The sequence below is a fragment of the Taurulus bubalis genome, assembly GCF_910589615.1.
Source record: "Taurulus bubalis genome assembly, chromosome: 2".
Lineage (NCBI taxonomy): Eukaryota > Metazoa > Chordata > Actinopteri > Perciformes > Cottidae > Taurulus > Taurulus bubalis.
The window spans coordinates 8,342,922-8,365,813 of NC_136590.1; the positions used below are offsets into that span (position 1 = coordinate 8,342,922).

The window sequence follows — 22,892 nt, forward strand, 5'->3', positions numbered from 1 at the left end:
ATAAAAGTACACAGCAGCAAAAAATGGAAATACTCATGTAGAGTGCAAGTAACGTATAGCTACCACTTGGTAAAGGAAATACAAATGAAATTGATAGCTTCTTAACTGATAACACCAGATTAAAGATTACACATCCTGGAAGAATCTCAGGGAAATATGTCGCCCTTATAAAATCCCTTATAAATAATTCATTAATGTTATCGTTTGGTTTTCTTATCGACTCTTACATACTTTTCATCATCTGCTTTGTGTAACTGTAATACAAACGTTTTTGTCCAATAATATATCCGTCTCCAGAAAAAGTTGACCTTGAGCTGAGCCTCAGGTTTAAATAAATCCTTTGTCATGACTCAAAACACTAAAACCTGCTAAACCGGTTGGAGAGGCGTGCATGAACACACACACATACACACACACACACACACACCTGGAGCGGTGAATGGGTGACGTCATCGCCAGTTTCAGTGAGGTGAAGAATGAGGAAGACCTGTCCCCCGGTGAGAGAGAGGATAGAAGTCAGACTTTACACACAGGCTTTCTGTCTGTTGAATTGAAGCTCCCTCAGTTGATAACTCAAGCGTCCTTAAAGGGGAGGTGGAGGGATGGTCGGCCGGTGCGCTCGTTTTGTGGACCGACACCAGTCCGCGCTGAATTTTGCGCTGCTGGTCGTCGGTTACATCTCTTACCTGCTGGTCGGCGCCGGGATCTTCTCCGCCATCGAGCAGCCGTACGAGCAGGAGCTCCGGGACGAGCTGCAGGCGACCCGGCGGGACTTCCTGAGCAACAACACCTGTGTGTCCGACGCGCGCCTGGAGGAGCTGCTGGTGCGCGCGCTGGAGGCCAGTAACTATGGAGTGACCGTGCTGGGAAACAAAACCGAGCGGAACTGGGACTTCGTGTCCTCCCTGTTCTTCACCAGCACCGTGCTGACCACGACAGGTGAGAGGCCCCCGGGGGACACGGGTGCTAAAGTGGGAGAGTAACAATGTGGTATTTCCTGTTATCTGGGAACACTTTCTTTAAAGTCACGCCTCATAAAGGTTTTTGTAATTTATGGCTTATGGAAATAGGCTAGCTGCTTTTAAATAAGAACTTATCTTACATGGGTTTTTTTTATGGCAGAAAAACTTATTTCAAGTTCTTAAAATGTCCTGCTCTCAATAAAAAAAAATCAAATATGCATGTTTCATACATTTTACATATAAAAGTATCATCCTTCGGTAAAAGGTCCTTTCTAAAAGGACCACAATTGGCTTCTGAACTAGTTGTGATGGCGCAACAATCCTGCTGGTAAATGTTAAACTCTTAAGCCCACAGAAACTGTTCCCCCTTTGGCAGAATAATGTGAAAACCGGCTTTAGTGCATACATGCATTTACTGCATCGTAAACATCCGTTAGTAAAAAAACGAACTTTTTTATTTGCCAGATTGTGAAAAGTCTCTTTAGCTGTTGCTTATCATTTTCCTTAACATAGCAGTTACACATGTTGGTAACCCATTAAGAAATACAAGTGTGTTTCAGACTATATTCAGAACCATCATGTCTGGACTTATAAATTCAGAGGAGTTGCTGAATAATTATCATGTTTTTTTCTTTCTCTTCTGTTGTGAGAATTGAAAACACTGGAACTCCATAACACATTGTGTAATAGTTGGTTATGGCTTTTAGATTTAAGATGTAGTCAAAGTTGTCTTCCACAAGAAGACATGTTGTTGTCTTTCTGCCTCACTTTTGTGTCTTCTAATTATTATTTTGTGTGTAGATCTTACACCCCTTAAGGCAACGCTGCATGTTTGCTTGTGTTTTCAGGTTATGGCCACTCGGTTCCTCTCTCAGACGTAGGGAAGGGCTTCTGCATCTTCTACTCCATCTTTGGCATCCCAGTTACCCTCTTCTTCCTCACCGTTGTAGTGCAGAGGATTATGGTCGTGGTGACTCGGCGTCCATTGTCCTATTTCTATCGCCGATGGGCCTTTGCTAAATCAAAGTTAGCCGCCGTACACGCTACCTGCCTTACCATCATCATGGTCCTGCTGGTCCTCATCATCCCTGCGTGGATCTTAGTCAACCTGGAGAAGGAGTGGGATTTTCTGGAGTCTCTGTATTTCTGTTTCATCTCTCTGACGACCATTGGCCTCGGGGATTATGTCCCCGGAGAAAACCAGAGTGGAGAGGACAACCCACACCCACAGCTCTACAGGCTGGCCATTACAGGTGAGAGGAAGGTGGCTGAATATACTGCTTTATTTACAGGTGGAAGCCTTTTGTCTCCAAAAAGAAGAAAAAAACAAAAGCCATTAAACCATCGATTTCAGAAAAGGTTTCAAGAGCTCAAGCATTATTACATTTTCTCCTCCTGTAGAGAAGTGGTTCCCAACCATGTTGGATGGCGACCAATTCAATCAGGATGAGTCTATGAGTTGTAAGCCGTTAAACCAAAGACACCTTTTTTTTTTCTTGTCATGTTTCAACTGAATGATTTTAGAGCGTATCTAGTATTTCACAGGGAAAAGCAACAAGAATAAGAGCCCATAGCTGTTCTGTGAGGCGTCCCCATGCTAACAGAATATCAGCATATCTGAAACGGGATATTGCCACGTATGTTTGCATATACAAGGAATTTGGCTTGGTGACAATAAACACAGTTAAAAAGTATAATACATTATACAGAAAATGTCAAATTAAGTCAATATAATAAAAAAATAAGAGTACGTTAAAATAAGTGTTAACATGCTCATAATGACAGTGCTATCAAGTTTACCAGATGGTATTGTTTGCTGTGTATTCCATCTTAATTTAGCATGTTAGCGTTCTCACATTTACTCTTTAGCGCTACACCCAAAGTACAGCTGAGACTAATGGGAATGTCATTAGATATCCAGGAGCTTGTTCATAAACCAAAGTATTGGACTGAGTGACATTTTCCCTGATGATGGCGCTGGATAAAAAGTCAGGGAGTCACGAAACATCCTTGGCAATCCACCCAATAGCTGTCGAGATAATCGACTCCCAATCTGGGACCCCCTGCTACAGAGGAACATGTGATCTTTTAACTGAGATATAAAACATTTTTTAGACATTGATAATGTGTTCATTACAGGTTCATCATATTTTCCATCATTTACCACTTTAGCTTTTCTGATTGACAGGTTAAACAAAGCAAGCTACTACACCCTGTATTTAATCACCAAACCTTGATGTGATATTACAAGTCACTGGGCTTTGACTTGTCGTGGTGCCATTTTGTCTGTCTCTGTGTGTTTGTTCTCCCAGTTTACTTGCTGCTGGGCTTGGTGTTTGTGCTGGTGCTGCTGGAGACGTGCTACGAGCTTCCCCTTGTGAGACGCCTCACGCAGAGGTTCTATCAAGAAAACGTCCGGGAGCTGGACTCCGAGACCACCGACATCATCGACCAGGATCACCTGAGCGACGAGCATAGCGACGCCTCGAATCACGTGACCGATCACCTCCCGGTCATCCCCTCTGTGTCCGAACAGGCCGCTTCCTTACGGCTGCACAGCAATTCAACGCCTTACAGCCCAGTAACAGGATCTGCTGTCAAGAGCAAACTGAGTTGACAGATTGTCTGGAAAACATTGCATTTGACTGCTCAGGACACACCGGCTTTGACCTCTAAATGTGTATATGTGTTTATAAGGAGCCTGAGCACATGTGTGTGTACATGTATACGTGTGAGCTGGGTCACTTAATCACTTAAAAAGGGCTTTCTGCCATTGCCAACACCAACAGCCATTGTGTGGCGTAACAGAGGAACCACCCACAGATTATGGGGATGGCATTGTTTTCTCCTTCTCCCATGCAGCTCCCATTCCCTGCAGATAAGAGCTCTCTAGCTGTGACACAGGAAGGGCTGGGCCCACCAAACGGAGGGAAACCCCACAAGGTTCCACTTCCTGCCAAAGCCTTGATGCCGTAATTCCAAAGTGGCACAGTTTTCTCTAGAGGATTTCACACCCGCTCTTAGCACTTCATATAATCTATGGTGGTATTTGCATAGGAAATTTGGAATAGCAGCACTAGGGAACCGTGTGTACTATCAGTTGGCCTACTGTACATTATGGGATCGGATTCCCATAAAAGGTTATTTAAGACAAAATATTAGAAACATGTCAGTATAACGCAATATAGTTAAACAGCACCAAACTTCAGCCTCCATAATTATCATGAAGTTGAATCAACATCTTTCTTAAACTATAACAACATTATGATTTCCATAAAGGGAAGACGTATTGCAGGACTGTTGTATTAGACTGCATTATTTTTAGCTCGCTATACCTCATAAACTGGACATTGAATATATTTCAATGGGGTAATCATACTGTAATGTGTGCTCTTTCACCAGTAGAGGGCAGCGCTTTCATGTTATACACAAAAAGAGTTACTGGGTTTTTATCCCTCATGCGGCTCAGGAGACCGGTTCATAACAAATGTAATGTATGCATGAATGTGTCATTATCACAGCTGAGGTGTGAGGGTTTTTTTAATGAACCATTTTAGTCATGCGCTGCTAGTGAATCCGAAACAATGGGTTAAAATCACAAGATATAAAAGGATGTAATTTACTTTCCAAAGATGATTTTGTTTCAATTGTCAATTTGCTACTTTTAAGAGCAAAACTTTTTAATTGTAGTTTTTATAAAATCCCATTAGCTTTCTGCATACAATGTAAATAAAACATGCAACTTTAAACATTTTTGATGATTTTTTTTTTTTAAATGATAAGCGATTTAAACATTTTATATAAACAAAGGTTATTTTATTTATTTAAACAGTACAGTATCATATTCACATCATAATTCAAGACCCATACATGCAGACTGATATATGTACGCACACACACAGGCACCCATTCAAACACACACACACTCGCACATAAACAGAACTGTCCATCACTCTGTAGAAAGAGTAGAGAAAGTATTTGTCCTTCTGGAATGGCCTTGAATCCACATGAGTTGCAGGACTGTTGATGTGCAGAAGACGTTGACCTTTAACCCCCCACGAAAGCTGAAAATTGTAAAATTGACTATCTTATAAAAACACCATCACAAGCTCTCACAGACGTTCCCTCGCTAGCCGCCCTCTGCATACGTCTGTGCATGTGCTTTTATACGATCTGTTGCTGTTTGGAGCAGCGGGTCCAGAGAGGGCGCAGGCTGATGAGGAAGAGGATGAAGAGCACTATTGCAATGATGGTGACGATGGAGACGTAGCCGGCGTAGGGCAGAGGGGGAGTGTCGGGGGCCTCGGCTGGAATCATATTGGTCAGATTCAGCATGTAGCCCAGCGTCCAGCCTGCATCACTGCCTTTTATCTGGACACAAACACAGAAAGAGGGGAAACTATCACTGTCATGTATTCATGTCCTGCAGCTTTGAGGTGCACTGCACCTTTAATGTGGTCTCCTCACTTCTACTTGCATACATATTTATGCTTTTGCTTAAGGAATAAGCATTTTCTCACAACTCCATGGCGTTCTGCTGGTGACACAGACGTAACATGTTTGTTATTGTTTGCAGCAATTCATTTAATCCAAGAAGATGTTCTCTTTCGGGAGACGGTAAAAGAAGCCTTGAACTTTCAACCAAATTGTTTGAAACCAAAATGTTTTCTTATCATATTAATACACACATCAAAAACATACCCTAATCAAACTTATATAAGTATAAACTTCTTATATAAATACACACAGATAATATATTTTTTTCAATAAGAAGAAGATTTTTCCCACTTCAGTTTCTAATTATATATTTAGGTCAGGCTTCATTTATTGTATTGTATGTATTCATTGTTTTGCTTTAACAAAAAAACGTTATAATTTATTTGATTTATTGATTCATATTCATTTGTAAATAAATTAAATAATAATAATATTGCCCGAATACATATCAAACAATAAAATGCTTAGCAATTGATTCCACTTATTTATGAATTAATCTATTTGTAAAATATTTGAATAATTCCAGTTTTTATTGTCTGTTATACTTTTCTAACCATAAACATAACACCTCTCACTACCATAGAGGATTCATACACGATCCTACCGCAGCTGACCTGCAACCGTCTGGCCTTCCCATTATTTAGCTACTTTATCACTATCATTATTCTGGTTGCTGCATCATCATAACAACCGTTGGTTTCTGTGTGTTTGCTGACTGGAGACTCACTGGTTACTTGTATCATGTTGGTCACATAAACATGTCCAGAGTCGTGTCACATCTGGTTGCAAAAAATGGCGGCGGGCAGATTAGATAAGATTAAAAAAAGATGGCGGCGGGCAAATGTCCACCTTTTCTAGACCCACCTGAGTTCTATCATGGTTTCTACGGCGTCCAAAGGAAGTACCGACTGATGTGCTGTTGTACTTTCATTGTTAGTAATGCTGGCAGCTGTTGTTGTTGTTGTTGTTGTTGTAGTGTTTCAAGCTGTAAGCACTATTGTTGACGCATCTTAACTTAACTAAACTTCAATTTAGCTTGCATTTATTTAACTTGAACTATGTGTTGCTTCTGCTAAATGACGTGTATTTGCATGTGTGTGAAACATAATTCAATTGTTAGGTTTCATTTTGTGTACATTGTGATTTCTTGCTTTAATGACCAAGTTAGTATAGTAACAAAGTCATGGGCTGAATGGGTTTTTGTAATATTTTCCCCTGATGGTGTGCCTTGCGATTGAGTTGCCCAGCAGGGGGTAATATTGTCTTGCTCACATTATTTCCTTTTAATATTAGCCTCAAGAAAATGCTTAAGGAAGGCCCATTCATATTCATAATTGTTCTTCATAGGATGAGGAGTTTCAGATAATTGATGGATGGATAAGTAAATACTTTAGTCAAGACATTTAAACACAGTTTATGTGAAAGCTTTACTTTTCTTTATACTGTAATGAAGGGAAATCCCCTGTTCATTGCTAGTTTTAAGAGAGGAAACGGGGCGTGGCTTACAATTAGAGATACTATGCAGTATAGTGAACACATATACTTAATCACTAAGATGCTTTGGTAGCGGATGGCTGTGGCTTCGCAGGTAGAACTGGTCGTCCATTAATCACATAGATCTGCTTTCAATGTTCTATCTGGTAACAATCAATCGTAGGCGTATTGGGGGATTAGTTCCCTCACAGGATCCTTGTTGTTGTTTAAAAGCTCCCTCAAACAGCAGAGCCTTTTTCTGCCAAATGTAACTTCATAACCCTTTATTATAACGGTAGACTGAACTGAGGAAGTACGTATCAGGTGACGTTTTCTGGTCAGGTTGTTGTTGTTTTTTTTAGACTGAGCCAATCCATCAGATAGATAGATAGATAGATAGATAGATAGATAGATAGATAGATAGATAGATAGATAGATAGATAGATAGATAGATAGATAGATAGATAGATAGATAGATAGATAGATAGATAGATAGATAGATAGATAGATAGATAGATAGATAGATAGATAGATAGATAGATAGATAGATAGATAGATAGATAGATAGATAGATAGATAGATAGATAGATAGATAGATAGATAGATAGATAGATAGATAGATAGATAGATAGATAGATAGATAGATAGATAGATAGATAGATAGATAGATAGATAGATAGATAGATAGATAGATAGATAGATAGATAGATAGATAGATAGATAGATAGATAGATAGATAGATAGATAGATAGATAGATAGATAGATAGATAGATAGATAGATAGATAGATAGATAGATAGATAGATAGATAGATAGATAGATAGATAGATAGATAGATAGATAGATAGATAGATAGATAGATAGATAGATAGATAGATAGATAGATACTTTATTCATCCCCAGGGGGAAATAAAAAGTTCATTTTTCTCAATTGAGCAATCCTTTATAATCTTTTTTTAGCAGTGGGATTATATGAAGTGAGAGAGGAGGACAAAGAGTAATGTTGAGGCTGAGTATCTGGGAGCGAGGAAGGTCCAAAACTCAAATAGGTCCTCAGAAAGATAGAAGGCCAAGGGCACACACACACCCACACACACAAAGGTGTTACTGCTCTGACGTGTGAGGAAGGAAAGGAGTGGGCCGTGATCTACTGACCTTTTCAATGAGTGTAATGTCGGAGTAGCTCGCTGAGGTGAAGTTGTATCCTTCTGTCAACAGGGTGATGATGTACGTGCCGGATATACAGTACTCAGCCAGATACTTTGGTTTTGCCGTTGGATGCTGCTGCACGATCTGTTCAAACAGGTTAAATACAGGGATATCATCAAGTATAGGCATTCTGCAGGACTCAATACAGGAAATCAGATAAATATGGCTGGACATGTGTTTTGTGTTTGTAACGGATGCATAAATGTGCCCCGACCTGATTCCAAGGTGTAGCGCAGTAGAGTTTGAGCTTTTCCTTGACAGTTTCCAGAGGGATGGATGTATCAGTCAGATTGAGGAAGTCCATCACAAAGTAGTAAGCAGAGAAAGCCTTGAGTGAGAGGGAGGAAGAGATGAGGCAAAAGGAAGTTATCTAAAGTAGTCAGTTTATACATATTTTATTATCATAGGGGGAGCCAGATATTATGTCTTTGGTTTGCAATTAGCTGTGAGGCTATTACAGATGCAAAATCAACAACAGCAGCAACATCTCTTTCCAGGAGCAGTATGTCTGTTACTCTGGATGATTATGTTACTCTCAATATTTCTTTGGGAGAAAAATGGTCATATATTCAGTTGAAGTTCTAAATGTGCAACACAAAGAACAATGCCATTTACCTACATTAGAAAGAAAGCATCTGCATGGCTAGATACCACTAGATATAAGTGAGACAACCTGATAACTTACCCCATATGACCCCTGCAGAATTGGCTGGAAGACCCCGTTGAAAGAGCACTGCCTGTATTTGCAGTTAGCAAAGTTAAACACTTTTTTGATGACTTCCTGGCATTGTTGGAAGTTTCCTGTCCCGGTGTGCTCGAAAGTTGCAGGAGCTCCATGTGGTTTCAATTTTGATACGCAGGGGCTGTCATAGAGTTCAGCGTAGGCCTTATTTACCGTGTACCCAGGGTGGAAACAAGGATCTGATACTGCTGTTGGACCTGCCTAGAAGAGAGAGAGCAAGATAGAGACTAGAGTCAACATAATTGTACATTTCAGCATATCATATCACTCTTGAATATTAATAAATCTTAAATGATCACAGATTAGATTAGATTTAACCCGAACAATAATGTCAACAGAGGAAGAAAGCAGTCATTTACTTGAGTCTGGTGTGCCAGAGCAATCCGTTGTGCTTGGTCTTTCCCGTAACACAGGAAGCTGTGAGTGTACAGGTTATAGTCATTTCCGTAAAGTCGGAAAGTGACGGAGTTGCTGGGCGACTCTGAACCGTCGAAATGATCGGATACAAAGCTAATCTGAGTGGAGGCCCCGCCAAGGTCAAGGGCGCCGGTGGTTTCCAAGCCCTGCAGCAGAGACAAAAAGGCATTAAAGTCAGTAGCACGCTGACTGATGCACAGGAAGCACATTTAAAAGTAGGAAAACAAACAAGGGAAGACCTGTTTGAGGCGGTCATCCAAGTAGTTGACTGTGACCCAGCCAAAGGCGCCCTCCTCCTGGCCCTGCAGTAGTCTCGCCCCCTGATAGGAAAAGGGGGATTTTTGCAGGGCTTCCTCCACGGCCTGAAAGACCTTGTCTGACGCCACGCTGTTCTCCAGGCTGCGCACAACACACATTCATTAGGCTGATTCACATCCATAATTCAAATAAATACAGCAGCCCATAAATAATAAATAGACTGTGTCGTATGTAATCGATCGGGCAGTAACATATTCCTGCTATTAAATCACAAAGCAGGCATATGAAATAGGCCACAGATTGTGGCACTTCACCTGCCAACACAAACACAATCATAGAGTGAAGGCTTGGGATGCATCAGTGCGTCAGCATGAAAAAGCATGGTGTGTGACTTTTTGTGGATGCATGTTTGATGATGGATCATGGGGATGTGTGGGTGGACGTTTGCCGTACTTAAGTAATCTCATTCCGGCAGTAGCCCCCAGATAAAGAGGGGTCTCGTGGTGCCTTTTTTTGGGCACCCGCTGCTCGGCCTCCTCCATGCATGCCCTCAGAGACTCCCCTGCCTTCAGTGGAGCAGACGCATAGCTGGAGATACCTGGACCTGCAAGTGTCAAGAGGAGGTTGGAGTCATTTCTCTTAAATAGAGACCATGAAATCTAATTAGAGCCAGGAGTTCAGAGATCCTAGCCTCATCTGTAAAAATCCATTAACTGGCAAGAACATTGCTATAGAGAAGAAGAAAAAAAGTGTGGAGCTGACGTCATCAATGAGTCCGCTTCCTGGAAGCGTGCTTCCCAGGTATTACACAGGTTTTATTTGAGGTTGCCAGCTGGCCAAACTACATGATGATGCAACTGGGTTAAAGGGCATGCCTGGTCATATTCCATGTCTGTCTGACAGTTCAAATCCCATGAAAAGACCAAAACCAGCAATGTTATAGTTTACATCACAATACTTTCTGACTTTCTTACGCTGACCGTTGCACTCAGCCCAGCTACTTAAACCTTTAAAAACAGCTCTAGTTTCATTTCAAGAAAAACAGTAAAAAAAAAACAACTGGACAGTGTTGTTTTAAGCGAGCCTTTCTCAGAGAAGCGTGTTGGTCCTCTTGTCCATGGGAGTTCGCCAGCTGGTATCAATGAAAGCATTCTGCTTCAAGCTTTGTTAGCCAATGTAAATTACAGGAAGAGGGAGCCCCGCACACACTAACAGTGCTTTGATAGGCAGCAGCAGTTCAACGTACAGAAGAGAAGCTGAGTCAGGTTGACAGACCTTTCTATTATATGATTAAAGGTGCTTTAATCATTAAGAGAGATGTGGTTGCATAAGAAGGTTGCCTTCAGGCTGAGGCACTCTGGACAGACACATCTGGATTTCCCTGCCAGTTCCAAGACAAAATAAACTGTGCCTTTATAATGACGTTTTACATCCGTAGCCATACATGCAAGTACATTATTAATAAATGTCGCGTCCAATACAATAATCCATCAAGTGTGGAGTTGTAAATGTTGATAAGTTAAAAAAAAGTGTTTGGCTCCAGATGCCTTTTACAGGATGTAATTGGTTTTAAGCTGAAATGATCAGGTGATAACCAATTAGATTATTATTATTATTAAAACAACGTATGAAGCCATTAAAGAGTATGCATTAGTATCAAAAAGTACATCAGCATTTACACATGAAGACACTTTAGTTTTTGTGCTACATCATTTAAATATTTAATTACACACAATAGTGAAACTGTGTAAACATGCACATTTATGAGTGCGCTTTCCTAAATATTTGCATTACCACGCATTAGTGGTTGTGTACGTGAATGTGAGGGCAGCGTGTGTCTATGTGACGACATTGTGCAGCGCATACCGTCCACTGTGCAGGAATGCTTCTGTTCCACTCTCCCAGTGTTGTTATCCTTCTCAGCTGGCCACTCATAGATATACAGAGATGTGTGGGAGGAGCCGGCGTCCAGCACGATCCCATACTTGAGCGGAGACAGAAGTAAGAACTCCAGTTCAGTACTGACAGTTTACTCTGGACAACTTCCATCACATAACACTTGAAGTATAAAGACTGCATAGCTCCCAGACTAACTTTCCAGAAGTGTAGCACTTATCTGTGCAAACAAAATAGCATTCGTTTAGTGCAGAAACTATGGAGTAAAACAGAACAGTGGTGATTTAAAATTCACACCTTATTTGGCAGTGCATAACCAGTAGTACAGGTTGAGGTCATAATGACAAGAGACCATATTTGGCTTGTGGACAATGGACAGAGATCCTCTTCCATACCTTGTACTTTTGGTGGAGGGGCATGTTCTGCACAACTGCTACCGTCACCAAGGCAACAATCGCTATGACACCAATCACAGTGATGATGATGGTCACCGGCCGGTGCCAGGGGTTCTTCTCTTTCATCGCTGAGAGCGGGGGCGGAAAGACAGACAGACAGGAAGGAGAAGTGAGAGGGGTTGCATGGGGTAGAAAAAAGGGAAGATGGGGACACATTGGAAAGAGGAATGTTAGCCAATCTTGCATCCAGATGTGAGTATGTATGAGGGAGAGCCTGTCGGGGGATTTGCAAATGTCTTTAATTGTGTTGTTTTGTAACCAATGGCTACAGATGGATTTTTACTGATTTGGTTTGTCTGTACTCATGCTAAGCTGTTCATTGTTTCATCAAAGTTCTGAGGTAATGCAGGAAGATCAACAAGACTCCACCTTGGAACATGATCAAAAGGAAAACAACTGGTGGAAATAGCTGGCGTGTTTATACAAAGCAATGCCATACAATAAAAAAAGTATGACCTATTATGATTAAAGCTATGGCAATGAGTTACTGTAACTAATGATTTCAACATCCTGTTGGAGGTATTATTCTAATCCTAAATATATTTGATACACACACACACACGCGCACGCACACACACACACAACCACAGATAGTATTGTAGAGTATATGTGCAAATATATTCCCAGTTTACTGTATACAGGGACAAAGAAGGGTATAACAGGCTGCCTGTGTTCACAAGGCTGTTGTGATGGAAAAGAGTGATGAACAAGCCTGAACTGTAAAGTACACACACGTGTGCACACAGGCACACACGGTTGTTTGATCATTACCAGGGTAAGTAAACTAGCAGACACTATCTAGGTGCATGGCAGCTGGCAAAGTACACTCATTGTAGAAAGTGACCTGAATGTAGAGCACAGTACACATTTCATGAGGACACAGAGAGCCACAAACACACACTGCATCAGCAGGACATACAGCAATGATAAACCTGACCATAGTCTACTGTGGGAAAACACACACAGACTGAAACTAAGACAGTGACTTAAAGCACTTTAAAAGCAGCACACCATTGCTGAACAGAGAGCGAAAGAGAGTCCTTACCTCTGTTGTCTACGTCAATGAATTTACCACTGGCAGGGGTGGAGGGAGTGAGGCATATGGAGAGAGAGAGAGAGAGTGTGTGTGTGAAAGAGAGAGAGAGAGAGAGAGAGAGAGGGAAATATGGGGAGGGGAGAATGGACAGAGGGAGGTAGCAGAGTGATAAGACGAGAGGTGTTTCCGTCAGGGCCGGACAGAGGATTATAGAAGAGAGCTGTCTTTCTGGGGGAGCTGCTCTGAAACACTGAGTTTGGCATTTCCTGGGGCAGCAAAGCCAGTCACTATGGAGACACAGCTAAAGTGTGTTTGTGCGTGTGTCGATGCGCGCTTGTGTGCATGTGAACTCCTTAAAGGGACTCTCTCTCTCTCTCTTTCTGTGAACTAATGAGAGGCACTCACCCCAGCATTACTCTCTCTCTCTCTCTGTTCATTCTTTGGTATGTGTAGGAGGGAGGGGAAGTGGGGACTCCCTTGTTTAGCTGTTTTTATCACTGGTTGGCTGTGATGTCATCTCTGTGACAGATCGGAATCCCCTGCTTTTCTCCGAGACTGTGTGTGTGTTTGTGTTTTTGTGTTAAAAGAATAGGGGTTGCTGGTGAGCTGGTGTGTGGGCTTCTGAGTGCAGACCCAAAACATGACTTGCCTGCAAATTTGTTGATCCATTCACAGATCCATTCAGTTATTTCCCCCTAACTGGCTGCACACATGCAGATACACACATATACATGTTTAAACAAGGGAATTCCTGTCAAAGTATGTTACACTTATCATGCCCTTCCTCTCCTTGAGAGAGCTGACTCAAAGCCTCGCACATTACGGAAGGAAGGAAGCGTGCACACACACACACACACACACACACACACACACACACACACACACACACACACGCACGCACACACACACACACACACACACACACACACACACACACACACACACACACACACACACACACACACAATGCCAAAACAGAGTATCCTGTAATTGTTTTATACCATTTCACTGAGCAAACAACCAAAGTTCACAGCTATTTTCCTCCTTTTAAAAACAATATCCTGTAGCTGTTTGGCAGTAGTCCAGCTATGTATCATATTCACTGTGAATTCTGGAAATCATTTTGTCTAATCTGTGTCAAACTACAGCTGCTAGAAAAATTGGCAAGTTGTGTTGTTGCCTCGCTGCATTTTTTTAAACACAACAAACGGTGCTATCCGTTTGAGAATAACGGATAATTATTCATCTTAATGCATACCGAATAATGAGGTGTTACTATATCTTATTTCGTGCATAATTTGTAATTTTTGCGGTGATGCATATATAAAAAAACTAATCAAAAAACAACAAAAACATTCTAACACTGATTTAGACGCTATTTACAATGGCAATGGTCGAACTTGGGAAGTCAACCTTATTCAAATGAAGTATTTCAAGTTAAACTAAATGAGATATTACTATATTAAAAGTAACAATGAAATATACAAAGCACTTTAAAACAAAACTAAAGAAACTAGAAGAATAAAAGGAGAGAGAGATTTTAAAATGCATGTGACAGGGGTGTGACTGCTCTCTGCACTGATGTGACCCTAGTCATGAATGACCCTCTGACACTTGGATGATAGCCGTAAACCGAGAAAAATGCAAATAAAACTTGGGATGTCACCCGAAGGTCTCTTTATGGATTTTGGTTTATGACTTGTCCTTAGCTTTGGCAGATATTGGAACCAAAGCTGAGAAAGTCTGGGTGGAGCTGTGCTAAGAGAAAGAGAGAACTTTATTCTGGACTCAAATTCATGGAGGAAAATTGCTTTCAAGTGTCTTTTCACTTTTTTTACATATGCATGAGGAAATAAATTGGACTTCATTGATATGAAAATAAAAAATCTGAAGATAATAACATAAAATACAATCATCCTGACTTTAAAAACATCAAAGGGCCATACAGGGACAATCTTAGTGGAGGTCCAAACACTAACTCTGACTGCATGACTGTATGTGCTGTGCCTCCAACGCATATCGCTTCAAAGGCATTATTGGATTCCTCAAAGAAGGAATGCAGCTGAAATGAAGTCAGAATTAAACCACATGTGATTACCAAGAATGTTTACTCGTTTTACAACGTCTTGATTTATATTGTCATTACTGTATAGTTTTTTTTATTTTGCATTAATGTGTTAGAGCAGCTTTGATGCAAGTAAACAAGCAGCTCTGGCATTAATAAACAACTCCATTATTGACAGCTGGTGCCAATCAAGAACACCCCCTGTTATTTTGTAGAAGTAAATTCTATGAGGGAAGTAGTAACAGTAGAGCTGTAAAGTTGCTTGAACCTCGCTTTTCCTTCCTGCCAGCTTTGAGAGGTGTTTAGAAGAAGATGGAACTTTTAGTTTCCAGTCAAATTCGACCTATTTAATGCTTTCAGATTAAAGTCGAGAAAGACTGTTAGTGCATTCATTGTACTGATGAATTATGATAATGATGCCGTTGGCAGCTCGATACACACACACACACACACACACACACACACACACACACACACACACACACACACACACACACACACACACACACACACACACACACTTCTCTGCCATCTCAATTTCAGCTATAGGACTTCAGGGCATTTTTTTTTTTCTGGTGGCGCAGGTGTGAATGAATGATCAAATGAAAACAACAGTGACTTAAATTCCTCTGGGAATGATTTACTTTTCATGTAATAAAAAAGAAATCGTAGCATTTTATTTCTTCATTACTACTAAAAGTCATGTATCACTGAAACACCCAAAACTTTTGACCAACCAAAGTGCCCCCACGTTCCAAAACACATAAAAGACTATGCACTCGCACATTTCTACAGTTTTTCCATTTCTGTCCCTTAAACGGTAAGGATGGTTCAATGTATGAGGAAAACATGAGGACAGACGGAGTGGTGGAAAAAGGACAGGTCGAAAGGAGCAATAAAGTTTGCCATCTTGGTTAAAACCTCCGTGTTGTTGCTGTTTTCCGAAATATAGGTGCAAATAAAAGGCATTAACAAATCACGATGATCTTGATTTGTTTATGCCTTTTATTTGCTGTGCAAAAGTTTAACAAAATTGACCCCGTTCCAAAAAAGCCACGCTTTTGAATGCATAATATTGTCGTTACTGTGTGAATGTATTTATGACAAACAAACAAAAACATGTTGATCGCATTAAAGAAAAGGCCCCCTGTGTGTAAAGGCCTAAAGAAGGGAAGATGGAAGGAAAGATGAAAAGAATATTAGAATTATTGTATATGGGATATTTTATATGAAAGAACCTGAAGGCGCGAAGCAACTAAAAACTCCAGCTGAGTGATAACTGCAATATGTTACTCTGACAGGTTGTGGAGGAAAGCCAAACATATCAATAAAGAAATGCTTTGATAAAGAACCAGTAAATAAAAATGTAACTTAATTGGCTCGTTCATAAGAGCTGCGCCTCGCTTAGTCACAGAAAAAATTACTTCCTGTTAGTTCCGAACTTTAGGCTACTTGTAGTTTACAGATCACGTTTGGATTTACTCATATGTGTTTATAAATATATATTTATGTAGAAATGTGTGTGTAGCTGCATCCTTTGTTCTTTTTTTTGTCTGCCTGTGAAATACATTACTACTGGTTTTGATATGTGTTGTATAAATAAGATTTTGTATTATCTACCACACAAGATATGTTTTTAGATTAAACCTGAGACTAATAGCCAACAATTGAGCGTTATGTATTACAACTACACATAAAATAAGGATTTTCTACAACACGTGGTGTTTGCTGTCAGATCTAAGAGCCAATCAGCTCTCTGATGTGGCGACAGCCAGGCGTTTCCCATCATGCACTGGGCCACGCAGTTGGTGGAGGGCTATGCGGCGCCTGGCTCTAAAATCGGCGGCCGCCTTGCTCTCGTGAGAGAACTGGATCATCTCGAACGAGCCTAATGTATATTGAGTCGCACACCCACACTGGATCGGCGGCCACACCACAAAATGGCCAACGTGGCTGACACGATCGATGTTTCTCACTTTCTGATTGTAACAAATCTAACCTACAACATGATGATGCTGACATTTTAACATTCAATATTGTGTTTTCCTCATACAAACAGAAAATAGGTTGCAGTATATGTCAATAATGAACCTTTTAACCATACTATCAGTTAAATTGTTAAAAGTAACAATAAAAATAAAATTCTGAGGAAAAACTGACATAAAGGAGAACAGCTGGTCCACCTTAAAGATAAGTCCACCTTAAGTGTGCCGAGGCAGCCTGACTTGTTGCTAACTTTGGGGCTAATCCCCTTCACTTTATTCATCAACCAGCTGACGAGCAAGACAAGGGAACTTATCTTGGGTCTTATATAATCAAGTGCAATAATTTCTATCCATCATTGTGAAGTGCTTTTGATTTAAAGTATTATTGGCTCCCCCCATTTACTGGAGCATACCTGCAGGAGTATGTGACTCATCAGACATTAACGTTGAAAGAGACAACACTTCAGATCTCTAAATATCTTCGTCCCGGCTGTTGTGAAACCGCATCGTCTGCTTCCTGGAAAAAGGGAAACTCTGGCAGCGTCAAATGAATAGAAATGAGAGGAAGCATCTCTGCCCGCCACAGGGAAGTGGTCCGTCCTCATGGTGTCTAGCATGACCTCACCTCCAGTCTCGGACTGACACTAACCCTGTCTGGTTTTCCCTGACCTCCAGCAGAGACAAAAAAAAACAATTGTCTTTTTTATCTTGATGAATGTCCCTCGTTGGAGTGAAATATTAGCCACAAATCTAAATGTGGAGTTTACATTCATGCAAGGGCCTTATTTTAACACTGTAGATAAGGTATGAGTCACTGAATGTAAGCTTGCTTTACCCCTTTTTATGCAGCTGTGATGCAAGTAAACAAGCAGCTCTGGCATTAATAAACGACTCCATTATTGACAGCTGGTGCCAATCAAGAACACCCCCTGCTATTTTTGTGGAAGTAAATTCTGTAAAGGAAGTGGTAACAGTAGAGCTGTAAAGTTGCCTGAACCTCGCTTTTCCTTCCAGTCAGTTTTGAGAGGTGTTTAGAAGAAGATGGAACTTTTAGTTTCCAGTCAAATTTCCTCCATATAATGCTTTTAGATTAAAGTCGAGAAAGACTGTTAGTGCACTATGTGTACTGATGAATCATAATAATGATGCCGTTGGCAGCTCGATACACATGGTCACAAACACGTTGAGACAGAAATTAGGCCTTACCTAAGAAGCAAATTAACAGCATGAGATCACAGAGGAACTTTCTTGGTACCTCAACAATGACTAGACTGCACGCTGTTAAGCATCAACAACAAACAGATATGTATGTTACTTGTGTAAATTTGTTGTGACATAACGCATTCCCTTATTACATCTACATGCCTAACCCTGACGCCTCGCCCAATCCCAAATCTAGTTCAGTCTCAAGCCTAAAACCAAGGTTAAATGAGGGCCAGTGTTAAGCACGGGTCCTCACTTAACTACATTGTTTAATGTTGTAATATTACAAGTGTGAAGAGCAATGCTTTACTGTTCACAAAAACAACCTCAAAAGTATGGCTCGCCATTACAGATGCTAAACTACAGGACTACAGATGGAAAATAGCCTTTGGCACTTTTAACAGAGATGTTTTTATTAATGTGCACTGTCCCCTTTTTAAATAAACCATTTAACAATAACTTTATAAAATGGAAGAGGGAAATGTTGTTTTATAGCAGGCAATCCAACCACAGAAGCTCAGGTTTAGTGCTGTTCATTACAAATCCAGTTGTGGGCGATATTGTGTAGCCTAATCAATATGATAAATTGAAAGTAATGCGAGTAAAACCTTTTCCAAAGTCTGACTCCTCAGCTATCTTTATTTCGGCAATAGGACTTCAGGGGATTCATTTTTTTCTGGTGGCGCAGGTGTGGATATATGGTAAAATGAAAACAATAATGTTTTAAATTCCTGTGGTGATGATTTACTACGAAATCGTAGCATTTTATTTCTTCATTACTGCTAAAACTAATGTATCACTGAACACCCAACACTTTGGACCAACCAAACACATATTAGACTTTGCACTCGCACATGTCCACAGTGTTTCCATTTCCGTCCCTTCTGTAAACCGTATGTAGTGTTAAGGTGAGGATGGTTCAATGTATGAGGAAAACACGAGGACAGGCGGAGTGGTGGAAAAAGGACAGAGCTGAAAAATAGAAGTGGAACACATAACATCTGTTATCATTATCAACATTAACTTATGTTGCCTGCAGAATAAATAACTCTTGCTTAGACAAGCAGCATTCATATCATGCTCCTACAAAAACAGCATCCAACAACTGTGTCACATAAAATACCGTTCACAGCACGAAGACATTTTCACTGCCAACACATTCTTCTTGCCTCAAGTTGACCATTGACTACATTCATTTCCTAATACCTCAACTTTAATTAAATCACTGACTATATAAAAGCAGCAAATGCCCTCATTCAACCAAAAAGAAGTCCATAGTTCAAACTGCTTTTTGTAAGTTTAAACAGTACAGCACAATAAAGTTCTCATACAAACACAAGGCCTCACACACACACATACACAAACGCCAAGGTACACAGTTTATAGGTTTGCCTCATGTACCATCCTTACACAATGTAGCACACACGATGGAGTTCATGGCAGTATGTTGAAGCCCTGCCAGGTCGGACATACTCTCTGACATAAGAGTCCCCACCCATGTTGATCTGAGGCTGCAGGCTCATAAATCTCCGGCAATAAAGAGACGTCAAAGCAGCAGAGGAAGAGATAGAAGGAGGGTGTTTTGAATCAGCAGATACTGAGAGGGTTGTAATTCACACTCAGCGATGACTAAAGGGTGACAGGCGAGAATGTGGTTTCATAATGACGGGAAGACGAGACGACGTCCCTCTGAGGACAATTTGTTGTGCTGTTTTGATGGTTCAGCTCTAACGACTCATAGGCCCGTGTGAGGACACATGCACGTGGATATTGTAGGAGTAATACATGTGGTATAGTGCAGTCACCACACCGCTGAATACCAGTTATTTAAATCCTTTTAATTTAGGAAAAAATACACAACCTTTTTAGTAAACAAGCATCGGCAGGAAAATGTTTATGAAGTATCCAAATTTAAAGTACTCATTTATCCATATCAGGATTTTCATGCTTTTAAACACAGGGGGCGCAACATGCATGTGGATATGATATGTCTTTACGGTGTTTAGAGAACTCGACTCCACTTTCACTAAACTACGTAGTAATGATGCGACGGCAAGCGGATGTTAGTGACGTCGGTCTGCAGCGGTGAAACTACAAAGTTCCAAAGATGGACTACAAAAAAGCGTATTTAGGATACTTTGTCCGTGTTCTTACAGCGTTGCATCATACAGACGACATGAGCAAACTGGTTCAAAGTATTACGTCATTAAAAAGGTTGGAATAGAAAAGAAAGAAAGAATAGAAAAGTAAAACCAAGGGTTTGTCACAGAGAGTACAACGTTACTAAACTGTTTCATTGTTCAGTTGCTATGCTGAATTAAATACGTTCTCACACTAATAATGTCTCATATTCCTTTGTGTTATTATGGTTTATATGCATATTATAAACTGTGTATAATTATATGCAGACAATAGTTTATGAAACACCATACAACTCAGTGTGACCTAGAAGGGTTGACTTGTAAAGTGACAAAATATTTGATTCAAAAGATGATATTCTAAAACATGGCTGACTGAAGAGCTCGCCCAGTTTAACCCTTTCATCAAAGTTTCTAACTGAAGTAAAATCAAAGAATGAGGGCTGAGGCTACAACAACAAAGAGAATAACCAATACAGCAGTTTGATCACTTTACAGCAGTTTGATCACTTTACAGCAGTTTGATCACTTTACAGCATTGTTCGTACTTCCAAGTTTGCTATGCTAAAGGAGCTAAGTAAGGAAGCACTGAAGCTCCTTTCCTTTGCATTTAGATCATTCAAACAACTTCTATCATGGCGGCCACTTAGATACTTCTGGGTCATTTGGACCTTCCTAACCAAAAAAAGACTATTCGTCCGCAGCCTACATCTCCCAGACTGCCTCATCACTCATCCAGCTGCAGGTGCTTAAGGCACCTAATTGAGGCAGAGCTGGGGCGCTTCATAAAGGGCAGAGGGGGGAAAGCACATGGCGGAGAGGAGCTCGGCAAGCAGTATGGGAACGGACTGCTACGAGGAGGAAGACCTCGTTACCTCGACTTTGCTGTGTTGAGTTTTTTTTGTTTAAGGAACCACCTTCTCCTACGCTTTACGTTTATTGATGGACTTTTGATTTCTGATTGAGAGGAATTACCTGAGTTGCCCTGTGTTATGGAAAAATAAACCTTCATCTTCATTTAAACCTTCTAATTGTGCTTGTTTTTCAGTTACCTTGCGCTGCCCGGCCCTACGGACCTTCTGTGACACTCCAGGCCAAAGCAATAATAAACACCATCTGACAGTTAACTGCAATATGTTACTTTGAGAGGTTGTGGAGGAAAGCCAAAGGTCTCAATGCAGAGATGCTTTAATTAAGAATCAGTCAATCAAAATTGTATTTCACTGATATATCGTTCCCACACACATTGCGACATTGTGCCTCTGAACACTGTGTCCTTAGTCCTTGAGTCCTTGTCCTTGAGTTGTCACTGGGCTTCTTGCTTCTTTCCAATTAATCTTGGCCATTTTTGTTTGTCATTAACGTTGAAAGAAGCAACAACACTTCAGCTCTCTAAATATCTTCGTCCCGGCTGTTGTGAAACAGCATCGTCTGCTTCCTGGAAAAAGGGAACCTCTGGCAGCGTCATTTGATTAGAAATGAGAGGAAGCATCTCTGCTCGCCACAGGGAAGTGGTCTGTCCTCATGGTGTCCAGCCTGACCCCGCCTCCAGCCTCGGACTGACACTAACCCCGTACATGGGTTTTAATTTCTCCAGGTTTCTCTGATATATTTACTGGTGCTCACGTCATTAAAACATAGTTTAGCAAGAATCTCCAGAATATTTTTGAAATCGCTTTTTGGAAACCATAGTTTTTCTGTTTTACCAAAAATTCAAAGTGATTAACAAAAATGTAATTCCCTGTATTATTATGGGATGTAAGAGACAAAAGCATCAGCACCAAACTATAAGCATGGTATAAATGTTTTATTGTTTTGTTATTTGGGTGAATTTACCCTTTAAAGCTACACGAGTAGCCATGTGTCTTATTGAAAAACCAAACCTATACACATTTTGAGATGGTCTAAATATAATGAAATAACTGATACATAGGAAGTCTAAAACAAACCAGGCGCAAAAAATATATTTGATATAGCTCACAAAACAAAAAACATATTTATTATCAAACTCATACCCTAATTCACTTAATCAGATAAAGTTGCGCCACTACCCTCAGTCACGTGCACTCTGCCTGATAAACTACCATAAACCTCACATGATCGTCACAGTGCCTCTGTACGCGTGCCACTGTTTACCCTCACAATCACACAGACCCTAAACCTCCTGCCGAATCCCAAATGCAAAACACACAGGCACCTGCTTATGCCGTCCATACACACATGCTATGGAAAAGTCACACACCTGCCTCACACTGCTACACAGCTGCTACATGCAATAAGGCAAGTCACACAGTTGGAAGAGAACACACACTCACCTGGTACTTAACATTGTCTGTATCGACTTCTGGTACATCCTGCTGCTGGATGTACTTCTGTGATAAGGATTTCCTGCTGTTGTGCGTTATGTGTGCATCTGTGTATGTGTGCCAGTCATAGCAGTACACCTACCTCTTTGTGCAGACATGGGTTCTTTCTCAGCAGCAATGCACAATGCTCGTTCTATTCTTTGCCCCCCTCTCTTCCTCTATCCCTCTCTCTCTATCTCCCCCTCTCTCT

General features: G+C 40.7%; 2 protein-coding genes across 2 annotated transcripts; one reads left to right on the forward strand and one right to left on the reverse strand.

The window, feature by feature from the left end:
- Window positions 1-602: 602 nt before the first annotated feature.
- On the forward strand, window positions 603-3,582 carry LOC306753443 (potassium channel subfamily K member 1-like; the record flags this gene model as incomplete). Its single annotated transcript, XM_079237309.1, has 3 exons — window positions 603-939; window positions 1,811-2,215; window positions 3,275-3,582. The coding sequence occupies 3 exons, from the start codon at window positions 603-605 to the stop codon at window positions 3,577-3,579; spliced, it is 1,047 nt and encodes a 348-aa protein (XP_079093435.1). The 3' UTR covers window positions 3,580-3,582.
- A 1,537-nt stretch (window positions 3,583-5,119) lies between these two features.
- On the reverse strand, window positions 5,120-22,892 carry entpd1 (ectonucleoside triphosphate diphosphohydrolase 1). The gene is made up of 10 exons (XM_079214186.1): window positions 22,785-22,892; window positions 11,850-11,977; window positions 11,425-11,542; window positions 10,012-10,162; window positions 9,540-9,699; window positions 9,243-9,446; window positions 8,827-9,084; window positions 8,356-8,469; window positions 8,088-8,225; window positions 5,120-5,333 (listed from the first exon to the last, which is right to left on the reverse strand). Exons 1-10 carry the CDS (start codon window positions 22,798-22,800, stop codon window positions 5,127-5,129), a joined length of 1,494 nt encoding a protein of 497 aa, XP_079070312.1. The 5' UTR covers window positions 22,801-22,892; the 3' UTR covers window positions 5,120-5,126.

Excerpts from the sequence above, each read along its gene's own strand:
- entpd1 (XM_079214186.1), bottom strand. Across the intron at positions 10,163-11,424 it reads GCATTCCTGCACAGTGGACG|GTCCAGGTATCTCCAGCTAT; the intron begins GTATGCGCTGCA and ends TGACACTTGCAG. Across the intron at positions 8,470-8,826 it reads TTCTGCAGGGGTCATATGGG|GCTTTCTCTGCTTACTACTT; the intron begins GTAAGTTATCAG and ends CTCTCACTCAAG.